Raw genomic sequence first — 16,569 nt, forward strand, 5'->3', positions numbered from 1 at the left:
GCTGACAATATTCAAAAAGAGATTGGACAATACCCTCAGACATGGTGTGGGGTTGTCATACGCAGGGACAGGAGTTGGTCTCAATGACCTTCGTGGGTGTCTTCCAACTCAGGATATTCTATGGTTCTGTGATTTCACTGTCTACACAGTAGAGAGGAATAGAGAAGTTCAAATTCATTGTCTTCAATTTTGGCTAAGGGTGATGTTGGGTCTTCCACAATTCCAGGAATTTCTCTGTCTAAAAGCTTATTGAATAACTCCACCTTCTGTAGCCAAACCTAACTCCCTGACCTTTCCTGCCAAAACTGATAGACACATTCCTGTGATAAGACTTTACTTTAATGAATCTTCATTTTTAAGTGGAAAGTACCTCAAGCCAGCAACTTCCCAAAGAACTTGTTTCTTCAACAATGTGTTTAATATTTATAAGAGGTATTTTCATATTCATTGTCTCCCTCCCAATTGCCCATTGACAAGAGCAGTCACTAACTATAAACTTGTGCTAAATGTGGAAAGCAGATGAGTTGTTTTCTAGATGTTATGTTCATTCTCAAGCTAATTGCAGATTTTAAATATGAAGGAAAACCTTAAATTCTTGTGATCAAATTAGATATTAACTTAAAAATTAGGAAGAAATACCTGCACAACTTTCTGAGACTGTACATCAACAATAAGAACTCTGTCAAGTGTGGGCTGAGTTACATAAATGAACTTGTCTTTTACATTCACAGCAGTTGCCCATACACACCGCTGAACAGCCTCTCCATTTGCTTTGGGACAAACTTCATCCTGTCATTGAACAGAAACAGGGAAAGTGTAAGCAACAAAACAGTCAACAACACAACAAAAAGACAAATTATACTATTTTTCTTCTTTTTTTAACTGTAAAATAAGATCTCAGAATGTGTAGGGAAGGAAAAAGGACAGGTGACATTGGGACATACACTAATGTTAGTCAAACTGCATGTTTTAAGCACCACACAACTCACAAGCACTTCAGTGTAGGCCATACACCAGCTTATTTGGACGTTTTCCAGAAAATCAGGCAGTTGCCACTGTTGTCATGAGAAAGAAATCCATTTGAAACAGCAATACAAGAAGAAATAAAGTGAGCAAGAGCCAGGAGACCTTAAAACCAGAAAAACAAATTAGACACACGATGTGTCATTACTTTGCAGTAGCTGGCAGCTCCGTCACCTGCACCATCACAGGATCTTGCAAAGGAAAACAGGTACAGCCATGACTTACACTTACATCCGAGCACACAGCAGGAAGGCAGGCAAATAGCAAATTGGGAAGATGATAGTGTATAAATGAAGAGAAAGAGGAGGAGATGTGATGTCACATGGCACAGGGGCAAGACAGCAGCAGCTGGAGAGATCCGCCGTTTTGGTCACAAGAGGTACTGATACGTTACTTCAAAGGTCAAGCAATTTGGCTGTTTCTGCCACAAGACTTTTTCATGGCCTATCTCACTACTGTTAAACCCAATACAAATCAAATGGTTTCTTACTATCACTCCTCCCTCCTCTGCCCTTCCATCCCTACAAAAGGACAAATTCGAAAAAAAAGCAAAGTTCCTGTTGACTTCAGTGAATTCATATTTCATAATGCATGTATTTTTTGCTATGCACTCTCACTCAAAATAGCTATCTGTATTTACATGCTTACTATTCATATTTATATATAAATATATTCCCACTCATCATATAGATATCTATTTCTATCTATCTGTCTTCTTGTAACTATTTGCTTCCAGTAAAAGCTTGTGTTTATCTAAAATAAAAGTTAATTAGTTGAATATGTTACCATATTTGAAAATTCCCTTTATGAAAGAACACGATTTTTTTTTCCCATAATGGACATCGAATTTATGGAAAAACAAGGACCTGGAAAATATTCTGCTTGAAGAAGTACAGCATGTGTCAAGCTTTTTTTTTTTTTTTCCTGACCTATTGTTCATTTCCCTCTTAATTTTTCTTTCATCACAAGGGGCAATTTCACCAAATCATTATTATTTCTTTTTAGCACTTATCTGCTGATTATTCCTAATTTAGAATGCTCTGTCTGATACATCATAACTGGTTGCTGTGAAAATAATGACATGTCAGCAGAAGATGACTTCAGTATAGAATGACCAGCAAGAGGTGATTCTGTTTTTAAGCATCAGACTCCTTTTAAAAGGAAAAATAACATGACAGAACAACACATCCAGTACTAAGCAATGCTTTTTCAGAAGAAACTGATACATTTCAACACTAACTTTTCTGTATCATCATCGACATTCTTTGCTTGCTGTGCCTCTGTGGGAAAATACACCCAATCTTTAGATGTCGAAATAAGAAATAAATCAATTTCCAGCTCTAAAAGAGGGAGTTTCTTTACAGGAGATTGAAAGTCACTGCTTGTTCCTATGTGGTTTGTAAACAGGGAAGTCTTTCAGAAATCACATTGATAGGGAAAGGTTACTAAACCCAGGTGCCATGGGATGGCACATAATCAAGAACTTCAGCAGAACTCAGAAATAAGTAAAAAGAATAAGATGTATTTTGCCCTGTTAAAAAGCCATGCACTTTGAAGGAAGAAGTTGTTTAAAATCTGTATTTTAAAGAATGATAGGCATGGTGGCAAACGGAGCTTTCATTCTTAAAAGTGGCTAAAAGCTTTCTATCACATGGAGTGTCAACATAAAAAAGTATGTCTCTAATATGATGTGCACTCATCAGATCAATGATCTATTTTCATTTGCCTTCTGTGCAATTGTCACTTCAACTGCCAGGTTTTTTCACAGATCTCAAATTATTTTATATAATTATTCTAAATACACTTTGTCTTAGTTCCATGTTTTATCTAAACAGCTACTTCAGACTGTTCTACATGGTCTTCTTTCTTCCTCAGAGAACACCTTCTTCAAATAATGCATCTGTGAATGTTTATAACAACTCTATACTGTTTCATTCTTCTCAGTCATGTCTCTCAGGGACTCACCTTAATTTAATCCAGCTTTTGGTGCTGTGTATTGTACAAGGTCCCATTCAACATACTATTAAAAAATAACATCAACTCCTGCTGAAGGAATCTAAGTTCCTCTAACATGGCATCATGTAGATTAGTATAAATGATTACAGTAATCTTGCCTCCCATTGTTTTCCTGAATCTGAGTCTAAAATACTGGCTGAAGTGTATTTCTAAATATTATTTCAATGTAAAAGGAATATATATGTAGTTTTTAATATATCCATATAGATGTTTACATACACATATATATTTAAATTAAAAACTACATGACATTATTATTATCTATATAACTAATAAAACTTGCTCCTCTTGTCCACTTTAAATACAGCAAATAAGAAGCATTACACTTTGTCAGATCTTAAGCAAAAAAATTAAGTAAAAAATAAAACTACATATACAAATGCAGTTTACTCGTTCTAGAACATTGTTTATATTGTCATAAATTTCTATAATCCAATGCCAACTATCACTTTGTCCCCAAAACTGAAAAATTAAAAGCAAAAGAAGTGTTTCTCCAAAGGAACAGTGAAAATTATTCACCAAAATTCTCATATCCAACATAGAGTCTTTTTTTTCACAGCACGAATCAGTTTATGCAGTTGTTTTTCCAGTTATTCAAACCCACATTTACCTGGATGCACCATAAATTGTTTCAATCAATGGAACTTAAATCTTGCTTTTGAAAATTTAAGGTTTATCTGATTAGGCAGTTTGGATTTCTTTTACAGTACAGGTAGTAATTCCGAGTCTCTATATTAATTTCCCCAGTGGTTGAGTAATCGGTTAAAATAATTTTTCCTTTAAAATATAAGCACAAACCCACATTTTTTTTCTTATAATTAAAATGTTAGCAATTTACTTTTTCCTAATTTATTCTCTCAGAAAAAAAGCTAACGTCTGATAAAACAATAATTTATTTCATTGTTCCCTCCCCTCCCAACTTTTTAATCAAAAAGTGACTCACCCTCTACCAAGTCAGCAGATGGAGGAATATAAATCCTTACAGAAAGGGAGTCTGGGGCAAGAAATTCTCAAGAAAAAACATGTACTTGTAGATTTATATGTGCAAATTCTTTGTTTGTAAATTTACACTTAATCCAAGGTTCCTCAGTGTTTTAATAAGATTTGAGTCAAACTCTTTAAGCATTGTAAAGGAAATATTTATCAATGCTATAACTGTCTAAAAGTATGGTGATGCCAACAGGTTACAGCAGTGCATGCACTAAGACACAAATTCATGCATCACCTCTTCTATATTAAGTCACTGTTTGACATTCTGTAGTAATAATCAGACTGTGGACCTTTTCCACATTTTTTTCAACAAAGGTTAACAATTATGCACTTAGTGTGCATAAGAATGTACACCCAAGCAATTTCTGTGGATTAACAAGTTCATTTCCTGTGGAGACTTTGCCATGTGGTCACATTAATTATTGTGAAATTAAGTATTTCTGTCCCTATGAATCCAGAATTGTCACTATCAGCCTAATAAAAGACTACTTTCATTTGATATTAATTTACAAGTTTCAAGTAACTTGGGATATTCTGGGAAGGAGAGGAGGAAGCTCTTAACAATTTCCTGTGAACCATGATGGTCCCATAAAGCACTAAATCTTTTGCTTCACTTTCAACACAATGAAAGTCTAATTGATTTCCATGTTAGACACACACTAAAGGGTTTTGCTGTATTGACACTCAGTTGCATAAGAGGTAATTAAATATTTAGATAATGGTTCTCAAGTATATTGTTATTGAGAAACTGCATCTACCTTTGGCAAAATTTGCATACCCAAATACGTACACGTGTATCTACTGCAACATTCATTCACAACACAATGCAATACTGAAATATCTGAGTTCCCTTTTTTTTTCCACAGGAGCTCAGCTAAGAGTGATTTGTTTTGTTGACAGGCAAATAGGAAACCTGGGAAGGAATACTGCAGTATCACGTGTAATATCCAGATATTTTCTGTAACATTTCTAGTACCTAAACCACACTGCAGAATTTAGAAATATTCCTGCACTTCAGCAAATATTTGGCAATGAAACAGGTCTACTGGGGTTTTACTTATCATTTGAACAGCTAATTCAGAAAAGTGTAAAGAAATAGGAGTTTTAAGCAAGGATTTTTCTTTAGGTATATGTTAAGAGACAAGTGATGGAGATGTCAATAGCAGTAGCTGCCATAAATGTGAAAGTCTATTTAAAGCCACCTCAACACATGCAGTATAACAATCGGTGATTAGTAATGTCATATGACAGAGTCAAAGAGAATTACTAATGAGCAATTTATGACATGAAGTCTTACCACTGAACAATCACATGCTGAACTTGATAAAAATCTGATTTTGGGACAGAATTGGATTATTTCATTATTCTTATTTAGAGAAAATAGATTTTCCAAAGAGGCTTGAGGAAGGTAGGATATTCTGCAAAGGAGGCAGCAGCTGTCTGCACCTTCATAGTCAATAAGTTTGTTCTAGAAAATACTACTGTTGTCATAGTATTGGCAGGGAATTCTTTTAATGAAAACTATTTCTCAATTTTCTCTCTCTCTTTTTTTTTTTTTTTATATATTTTCCAAATATTTCTGATTTCTCTTGGAGGAATAAAGATTTATTAGCCACCACACGTGAGTGAAGATGTTTTCAGTGTTCAGGGGAATAAGTAAAAATATTGTTGAATTTAATGGGCAAAATGACATGCATGTATGTACAAAGCTTAATTTCTGGCTACATGTTTATCACACATACCCACAAACCAAAAATATCCAAAAAAGGACAAGTCTATACCTACTCTAAAATGAAAGTTTTCATGTAGCCCACTTTTTGCCGGGGAAAAGGACATAATTAGTATACTACTTTAGGTCTGAAAGGAAACAAGTTTGACTTATCTATCCTGATTATTACCACATTTCAATAAAAATACACTTAAAAACTAGGCTGCACTTTAGACCAATAAAAATGTAACAGACTTCTTAAATAATCAGCCTTTGAATTAAACAGCCATAAAAACACTCTTTGGCTTATTTTTGGCTGTGTCAACCTAATTTCACTTAAGCAGCACAAATCAAGGTATGATTAGCTGTTCAAAGCATAATTATTCACACTAAAATAAATCTTGCTGCTGAGTACAGCAGCCTTTGACATCAATAATGATAACTGAAGAGGCAAATTCCATTGAGACAGTTCTGCTCTTATTTCAGTGTGCTTTAGGTATTAGGGAAAAAAAAAAAAAAAACAAAGCGTACAGCTCATGGGTTATTATGTATTTCAAGGACACTCATTCAAATCCAAGTAATGTTTAAAAGTTATTAATTTTGGATGGTGCTAGATCATACTGAACAGGTCTTAATGTAGTCACTAGTATCAGGTATTCTTGTGAGAACATGCATCGTGTCAGCTGGCAATGTGATTAGCAGGAAAACCAACAAAAGAATAAATGGAAGAATACACTACTGTTTTTATGTATGTTACACATGGAAACTGCTCCATAAATGCACAGAATGTGGTGAAATAAGCTCTAGATTTATTAGCAATGAAATTACTGAAACTACTTAAATGAATTTTAAGTTGGAGTAGAAACATCTATCATTTCTACTTCAGTGGAGCTGTGGAGCATTTATCAGCACAAGGATTTGCCTCATGATAGCTGATGTTCTAATATAGAGAAACATCCAGTATAGAAAAAGAAACCATTAAAAATAGTAACTTTAGATCTTATATTTAATAGAGAGAGAATCTATCCCTGATTCAGAGAGAGGTATTTAATTGGCATGGTGGGGAGAAAAAATGACAAGAAGTAAACCAGAAATAAAGTGTAGAGAGCTGTTAAAGGAAAGGACTCGGAAAAGATAAAGGCAGCCAAAGAAAATAAAGGGTTTTAAAAGTATACAGGGAGTATCAAATATAAAAGAGAAACTGAAAGTTTGAATTTGATCAAGGAAAGTACAGCAAATTTTGAGTCCACCATTATAAGTTGCTTATTAATTGAGAAGACATACTTGATCAAGCAGAAAACACTAAACTAGCAAGGTCTTATTTAAATAAAGCTATAATTGAGAATCCACTACAAATAAATGAAAAAAAGAAAAAAACTTGCCTGAAAACCGAGGAGTTTTTCACTAGGTTTAATATGTCTCTGAAATTCACATTCCACTGGTTGTATTACTTTGATGCCATCTTCATAAAAAACATAAAACATGTTCCCAATTCCCAGACCTTAGGAAAAAAAAACAACAAACACATTGAAATATATAAAATTACACAATGACAAAAGAGAAAATCCTTGTCTTGAACTAAAAACTTCATCACATATTTGGTATGAGATCAATTTGTTTATATGTATAGTGCTAATGCAGCTAATCCTACGGGATCTTTCGTTATAAAACTAAACCAAAACTCTTTTTCAGAATTTCACACAGTTTTTCCCCCGGCAAGACAGTGTCTTTCTGAAAACAGATTTAGAAATATACAGTTTGACAGCTGTAGTAACGAAAGTGATCTTGTAAAATCATCTACCTTGAAATCAAATTAATATGATATCTCCAAGTATTTTTCTTTTTCTGATGGATGGAAGAGTTAAAGTAATTTCTGTATAACATTGAAAGAGAAGTTTTAAATCTTTGCTATAAACACTTACTTGACATTTCTTTCAGTCAGAAAAAGGAAACATTCTCTATTGTATTTTATTGGAAAGCCAGAGTTGGGCAGATATTCATTCCAAGTTTGAAGGGCCACAGATGTTTATAGAACTCAATATAGAATATAGAATTCAATACTTTTACTAAAATATTTCTGAACGAGAGGCATGATGTAATATTTTCTGGAGAAGATGGGAACCATATCTATAGTATGAAGTCTCATAATATCTGTGGTCATGCTCATGACCACTAAAAAAGGACATGCTCTTTAGTTCACCATGTGCCAGTGCCAATTAGGACAAGTTGTTGATTGATGAATGGATGATCAGTTCATATTTGTAAAATTCTAAGAAGAAAATGACAGTGCATCCTGTAAGAACAGCTAGAATTTTTAGATAAGCCTGACTGAGGTTAGGCTGCTCCTATCAGTGAACACAGTGTAGAGATCCATAGCTGAGTAACTGGGTTAGTGTATCTTGGTGATAAATAAATATGTGAAGCTGGCTGGGGACAAAACAAGATTTTCCCTTCTCCCTGGTCTCAGTGACTAAATTATATAATAGTTATCAGCAGGATAAGTACTACCAGAACATGAGGAAGTAAATCATCTGATAGCCCCAAGTGATAAAGACGTTTGATAAACAGACTCCCGAAACTTCCTCCTTCTCAGTTACCGCAACTCCAAAGCAGGCTTTCCAATGTACAGATAATATTTGTGCATAGTAACTCAGCCCAAACTTTCAATGCTTTATTTCCAAAATCTAGATAGTAATGTTCACCAAAATTTTCTTCAAAATCAGTGAAGAAGACACAGTAAGAAATGTCCTTCTTCCATTTATATACTGAGTTTAGGGAAGTCACTTCATATAAGGAAACTTTACCTGTGTATCCAAAGAAATAATCTTTCCAAGTTATGATGATCTCAAAACTGTTCCTTTGAGCATGTGTCTACAAATATCTGTACAAATATCTAATTGTTCAGGCAAGCCGCTTTTTTACAGCTGCAGGAGCTATTCCTCTAAAGACACCTGACCCAATTTTGCAACCCTTCTCCCACAAACCGAAAACAAGCCAGTACATTTATTATACAGTGCCAGAAGCAATGACAATAAATGCAATTATATTTGATTCATTTAGACTGAATCTATATTTAAAACTGGCTAACACTGATTTTTTGTTTGTTTGCTTTTTAAATATAAATTAATATGAGGATACATTTATACATGCGTATATATTGTATTATTGCAATACAAATTAATGTACTCTCAAAATCCTTTCAGATTTTCTGACACATACTCTTTTTTACACTTACACAAGCAAGCAGTTCTGTTAAGGCTCCTGTGTACCCCATATACAAATATGCATTGCAGGCACTAAAGCCTACCTATGGCTTCACAATCTTAATTGTCCTACTAAACATTCGTCACTCCCTTCCTATGTGCTAATATGTAGATAACAGAAAATGAGAGTATGCATGGCCCAAAGAAGTTAGTTGTGATGCTTTTCATTGATAAGCATTTAAAGTATTATTTTCTGTTATTATTGTTTTTATTTAAATCAAATTCCTGCAATGTTACAAGAAGGAAGGTAATTACAGTAACTGTATAGTATGAACAAAAAAACCCCAAAGTGAAACACACAGAAGGAACAGCAGATGAGGATTTCATCATAATAAACAGATTATGAAAAAAGACATCTGTATTAGTACCTTGCTCTCGCCACAATATATTTGCAACTGCAGCATGTAAGAGAGAGAAAAAACAGAAAACACAAATGAACAATAAATAAAAACATAAAATGATATATCAATTCTGAAATAATTATGATGCTTTAACCTCTGATTCACTAGAATTATTCTACAGGTAGATCAACAGAAGCAGTGAATTAACAGTAAGATTAAATAAAGTTCTCTGTGTCATGTGACAAAACTGTCATCGGCCACCGAAGTTATGGTGTTAGGGTAAACCCCATCACCCCATGTTACACAATCACCCCCACAAGTTAACTACATTAGCCTTTATTAATAGTGAGTTTCATAATCCATTACAAAAAGCAATGGAGTTTGCATATACATCAATTATACATATTAAGTACAGGAGACATAATTTTCATAATTTCCTTTAAGCACTGGATTTCGAAAATATCTATTTCAGGACATCGTTATGAGAGAAACATGCAAAGCCAAAATGTATGCAAGATATTCTTCTGTACTCCTGTAACACAGCCATGTTATCAAAGTTGTCATGCTCTTTGCCATTATCTTTGCAAGATCAAGATGGGAACTATAATATGACATGGTAAACAACTAAGTTATTTTTCCCATGAAAACGTAAGTTGTACTTGTCCATCCTGTCTATAGTTGGATTTTAGACCTTTGAGAACAATATAAACTAATTATCCTAATATTGCTCTTTCTGCCTGGGGAAAATAAAAAGAAAGCAAATATAATTGTGCAAATTTTAAATATTTAGAACTCAGCATGACAGGGAATAAAGCGTTTGAAATGTCATCACTGTTTTGTAAAGTAGTTATCTTAAGAAACAGAGGAAAATTTAAAGGAAAGGAATACATATACGTCACACAGGTATAATGAAGTTGTGATGTTAATTGAAACAGTGTTGCAAAAGCTAAAAACATTAATGTGCTTTTAAAAAAGTTTGGAAAAAGTAATGGAAGATACATTATTAAAAATTCTATTAGTACACTAATGTCCTTCAACTGCTGACAGTTCAAGGTTGAGAGTAGAAACAGTATCAACTATCACTCAGGAAAAATCCTAGATAATATGATTTTCCCAAGCATCTTTTACTCAGGAAGCAGAATTTCCGTTGCACTGCTGCTAAGGTCAAAATAGAGTCAACATGTTTTAAATATATTTCTCAGTCTGCCTTTATACTTGTTCTTCTGATTCCAAGTTGTTACTTTCAGAATAGACTGGCTTTGAAGGAAGTCTTGAATACATTGGCTGAATATGTGGCCTCCAGACATCCAGTTGCTCTGAATTAAATTTCTTGAAATCTAAATTGCTAACACCAGTATGGCTCTTAGATTCATGTACAGTGTTGCCAGGACAAAATGGATTTGGTCTACTGCATATATAAGTGGCAAACATGAACAGAGTATTTAACATATCTCATTTAAATAACGTTTAGCTGCTTATATTCAAACTATTTGATTATTCTCCTAAACGAGACCTCTGACTATAAGTTGCAATCATGAGACAGAATATTAATTTGATGTTTTATTGGCAGGTATTATTTTTTAAATAAAGACCTATCAGTAGATCTGTACTGCAACTACAGAAAGAACAGATTGAAAGGTTTAAGGGATCTTGAATTATTTTAGTTTAGACAAGAAGAAAAAGGTGTTGATTTGTATAAAAAGAACATTTAAGAGAGAATTATATCCTTGTGGCCTTAGAGCTACAGAAAGTATTTTTTTTCACTGCAGGATGAAAGCAGCTGAAGTCTCCTCAAAGATATTCCATGACTGAAAGGAGAAGAAATTGGGACAATATAGTACTGTCCTTCCCATCAACTAAATATGGCACCTGCTTTGCAAGCACTATACAGTCAAGTCTTAGTATAGAAGTTGCCAGCATCAAAGCCAGAATGCTAAGGTGCTTATGGTTGTTTCCGTTTGTTGAACTGTTAAATCGGTCATTTGTACTTAGACGGGAGGAGAAAGAAACACCCCTGGGGTACACTGGCCTCTGGGTGAAACTGGTGGCACTGTGGACAACCAGATTCAGCTCCAAGTGGGTTTTGGAACTTCTGACTGTATCCCTGCATGCCCAGGCAGTGGCTCTATTTCTTCATTCAGATGACAGTTCTGTACTTGTCAATGTCACCTTATATAGTCTTTTTTCTGTAATAAAGCAAATTGATTTCAATTTTCAATTGCCTCCAGGGCAACCTGGAGGAGGATCTTCTTTAAAATTAGCTTTCTGTTTGCATTGTGACAAAGAACCATGTCATATATGGCACCTGAGGTCCTGTAAATCTAGCCATAAAGTTCTACTTTTCATCAGTCTTTTTTCTAGGGGTGACACAGGAAAGAAAATAAAAAGTAACTACAATTACTCAACTGTGTGGAACTACACAGCATCAGATTAAATTATTTAAGATACTAAGTACAGAACGCATTAATGTGTGTTAATGCAAAATGATACGTATAATTCTGAGCTTTGCTCAAAAAAAAAAAAAAAAGTGGAGGGACAAAAAGAGTGCCTTAAAAACCCCACACTTATTAATTTTAAAATTAAGAAGTCAATTTGAAAAAAAATGAGATGTTATTTAAGAGTGCAATATAAAATAATAAATAATAGCCATCACCTCACATAATACAGATCAAGAAACCTCCTATATTTTAATCATTTTATAACCTGTGTTCAAGAAAGTTGTCCAGTCTTGAGATAAAGACTGAAATGCTGGAACAAGTACAACATCCATAGATGGAAGGTAGGCTAAGGAACGTATTGTTTACCTTCCTCTTTGGTTAAGCAAAAATTAACACCTTCTGCCACATCTTATACTCAACTATCACACATTTATAAACTTCAAGATATAAAAATACAGAATTGTTGATAGATCTCAATAAAATTTTCTGGTTAAGACAGAACACCACCATCTTCTCCTGTGCCCTATTTCCCTGATCTTTTTAAAAAAATGGTATTCAGACAACATACAGTTATTAAATAAGATGTAGTGGGTGTCTTGCAGAAGACGCTGTATTCAAGAAGTAAGTGACCTTGAGCAGGCCTTGTACTTAAGGCTTGAGAAGGCCGTACGTTAGCATGGGCAGCTGCTGCAAGGGTATATGCTGGAATGCCCACAACAGCCTGCGCTGCACATTACTGGGTGTTACGTCAGAAGATACATGGTTTTGTTTGTTACACAAGATAAAAGCAACAACAGTACGGGAGGGAGAGGGATCCTCTCCATGGACAGGTTCTTTGCAGTGTGCCATGGGAAAATCCATCCGGAGTCCATCTGATGCCACATGAATGTGGGGTGCCCAGCATCTGACGCGACGTTAGATTTGATCACTGTTTATATTCCTCTTTTCATTCCATACTATTAAAACAGTTATTTTATTACGTCATTTGTTGTTGGGTCTTCTAGACGGACATCCAAAAAGAACTCTGCATCATGCCTCTCTCTCCCCTCACCCACCCAGTGATTCTCCCAGAACAGGGGAAAATCCATGTCTTCTTGAAAGAGGGTGTCTTTCTTTTTTTAAGCACACATATAGCTCTATAAAACTCACTCTTCATGGTCCTTACATAGCTATTCTGTGCTTTTGTGCTAAGCCCCAACCTTTGATTACAAGTAGCTAACATAACATCTGAAAGCCTACTCTTCATCTTTGTTATTCATTTTCTCTGTTGGTGGAATGGTAATAAGTTGCACAATTTTCAGTAAACTCTGTCTTAGCACTTCACGAAATTCTGCAGCAGTCTGTAACAGAGAACAGATTCTTTTCCCTTTGGATGGAAACAATAACTGCAAAAATCCATGATGTTTCTGTTACTAATGAATAAGATAGTAGTATAAAGTAACTTTCCAAATAAATTCTGTATCCTACTCCTTTTTATCACATTGGTAATAAATATTATGTTCACTTTTCTGTCTCAACAGCCTTTGTGAAAGCTTCCAAGAATGTCAGCTATAGTGCATAACAGTTGGAAATAAAGTATGTATTTGTAAGATTGACATTCAGTGTGTTTGGAGATTAAATTGAACTCTTCTGCTTCCTTTTGGCAATATAATTAGATGTTCACATTATCAGTCATCAGCACATAATACTATATATATCCAGAGAAAAACATGATTAGGGCAATAAGATTCAGAAAAGAAACTCCTTCAAGTACAATACATCATTTTCATCCAGAAACAGCTTTCCCTCTTCTATCACATGATTCAGTGGTGATTATCCAAGAAAATGCTGAATGAGCTTTTAAAATAGATCTACTTTTTAAAAGCTTCTTTTAAAATTGAAACCTGTCCTCCTTCTGTACCTATTTGTGCATGTGTGGTTAAATAATCAGAATTTTTCCTTCATTTACTTCTGGCATTACATATCATGAAAGCTAAATAAAATGATTTTATAAAATGTTATTTGGTTGCTCAAACAAAATAGATAACAATTAAAACCTTAATATCTGAAAAATTTCCTAGTTTGCTGTGCTAAGAGAACAACACAGTTCAAAATGGCTTTAAGAAGAGGGAAAAATAGCAGAAAAATCTTTTCTGTGTTCTGTCTTATTCCAGTAAACAGGAGGGAAAAATCTGGTGGTATCTTCTGAATACAGATAATGATTGTTCATGAATATAGAATCACTGTTGTTAATTCCAGGTTTTGTCTCGTCAAAATACAAGCTTTGTATTTAAAATTCTGTAAATAATTTTACTTGAATTTTGATCAGAATGTAAAAGGTGATAAATAAAAAAAAATCAACAGTTTCATATCAGATCATTGTGCTAGACTTCACACCATCAGGTAAGAAACCATTGCCCCTTTCCAAGCCTTCAGTCCCAGAAGGGCAAGGGGCCACAGCAGATGTAATAGAAAATAGGACAATGAGTAAGATGCAATAAGGTCATATGGCAGCTGGGCAGACTTGAACATTATTTTTCAGAATTGTCCCACCATGATCTGATGAACTTTTAATTGCATAAAAAGGTAATTTCAAGATGTTTGAAGGGATGTTATCTGCTTAATTCGCTGATAGCCAGCACCATAGACACCTGTTCTTGTTAACTATATACACATCATAAACAGAATGTATCTGTTGTCTTACTCTTTTTTTCTCATATCTCTAATATATAGACACAAGCCCTTATGTTACCAGGTAAATCTCTACCGTTATTACTGTCTGGTTGCTCAACCTCAGAAATTTTTAAGCATTATTTTTTTCTAAAAAGAATAGTGCTAGAAGTGAAGATGAGGTTAAGATGATTTACTTCTTGCTCAGCTTACACTATCAGACAGAATGGAAACACTTCTGCACATTTCTGCTTTTAATGTTATTCTTATTTTGGAAGAAATTCAGATTTGTTTGGTTTATATACAAATAGAAATATATATATATCTGTATTTGTGAAGCAAACATTTTTTCCCCAAAAAGTTATCTGTTGTTTACTTCAACTATTTTTAAAGTAATTATGTCAATTCTATCAAAATTCCATTCTGTTCTTATGTGACATGCACTTTCATTTAAGGTTAGGTTAACCTATAACAAATTATATATTTTTATGAATATTAAACTATTATTTATCAGTTAAAAGTCACAGTTGACAATCTACTTTTTGTCAAATATGACCATATTAGCTTACTGTTCTTTATTTATTTTCTATAAATGGTTATAATGAACCACACTGAAGTCCTTTTGCACAGCACATTAACTCAATCCAGTCCATACTAGAAGGGAGAAAGAAAATGGTTCTACATTATACTTGGAAGTTTGAAACAAAGTCTTTGCTTATTATACTGTCAAGAAGTATAAACTTGTTTAGCTCTGCCATAAAATAAAATGCCAGCATAAATTATCTCTGAGAAAATTACGTAAATAGGTACCATTCAGCATAAAATGTGACAGGAAGATTCTATTAAAGTTGCATAAAGCCTTTCAGAGAGAATTTAGGCCATAAATCACAGTCAAAAGGCTTTTAGTCTCATTTCAAGTTCTAGATAGTGGAGATGCCTGGTTGCTTATGATGGCCATAAACCTGTCAAGTCAGTAACATTCAGATCACATAATCTCTTGTTGGGTGATAGGACTATGACATAACGTAAAAAGGCACAATTAGAAATAGAACTACCTAATGGCATGGAACAGGTATATTATTTTTTAAAATTTAGCCCCAAGACACAGTGCATGAGGCAGATAACTTTTATCCTGCTTTGTGTGAATGGGTGAAAGAATCTGTAGAAGTTGCTTTGCAATATTTGATGATGTCGTAGTGGGTGAACTGGGTAACACAGCAGACTGTGATTGATGAGCAGAATCTTCTAAATATTAAAATACCCACAAGTACTGTCAAATAGGTCTTGGAAAGGTCTTAATAGGATCACTTGATAGCTTTCTATCGTAACAGTTGTCTCCTCAAGGTGCACGCCTATGTCTGAATAAAATTTAGAGAATTGCTTAAGAAAGTCATTTAATCAATAGCAAACTAAACTGCATTTTATAAAATGAAGTTTTGCAAAACATTAAGAGATAGTAATATATTGTTAAAAACAGAAAATAAAATAAACAACAACAAACCCACCAAAATGTTTAGCTCTAAAGGGAGCAGGACATGTTTTCATGGGCTATGACTAAATTGAAACTGAGAGGAAACCAAAGCAGAACTGATGTACCCATCAAAATGATCGAGAAACAAAAAAAACCCCTGATTTTTAAAGTTACTTCAAAATATTTGACTAGTAGTGAAGACAAGCATCTGAAAATCACCCATGAAAATATTTCTGTGCCTTTGATGATCAATTTTTGATATTTTCCTCTTTTCTATATTGATAGATTTTCTTCTTTGGATCTGTAGATTACACTGATATACTCTATTCCATTGTTTCAATTAAATATTCCCATGCTATTCCAATTTCTTCCTTCCTATCTTTTTTTTTGAGCTCACAAAATGGTTGATTTATAGTCCTTAGCTGTGCATTATATTCCATATTCAGCTAATGTTACTTTGACTAAACACTGAATATTGAACCAACTCCATTGGTTCTAATACTACTGGAAGGAAACCTACCTACCTACCTAAATAAACAAACAAACAAATAAATAAATAAATTCCACCGATGGAAGTTGTAATTTCTTCCTCCTCTATTTGTAATTATTAGTATACTCTGTATCAACATAATGGGCAGTAATATCTTGCCCACTCCATCTTTCTCATATT

General features: G+C 34.0%; 1 protein-coding gene across 1 annotated transcript in view; it reads right to left on the reverse strand.

The window, feature by feature from the left end:
• Positions 1–16,569, reverse strand: part of FSTL5 (follistatin like 5) — a gene marked incomplete at its 3' end in the record, with an annotated part of 301,118 nt that overhangs the window by 32,937 nt on the left and 251,612 nt on the right. Inside the window, exons 11-13 of the mRNA XM_082051029.1 lie at positions 9,369–9,395; positions 7,120–7,238; positions 640–789 (exon numbers count right to left, since the gene is read on the reverse strand). Coding sequence (XP_081907155.1) covers positions 640–789; positions 7,120–7,238; positions 9,369–9,395 — 296 coding nt within the window. The remainder of the gene's footprint in view (positions 1–639; positions 790–7,119; positions 7,239–9,368; positions 9,396–16,569) is intronic.

Source organism: Streptopelia decaocto (assembly GCF_964273445.1).
Source record: "Streptopelia decaocto genome assembly, chromosome: 4".
In the NCBI taxonomy this organism is placed as follows: Eukaryota; Metazoa; Chordata; class Aves; order Columbiformes; family Columbidae; genus Streptopelia; species Streptopelia decaocto.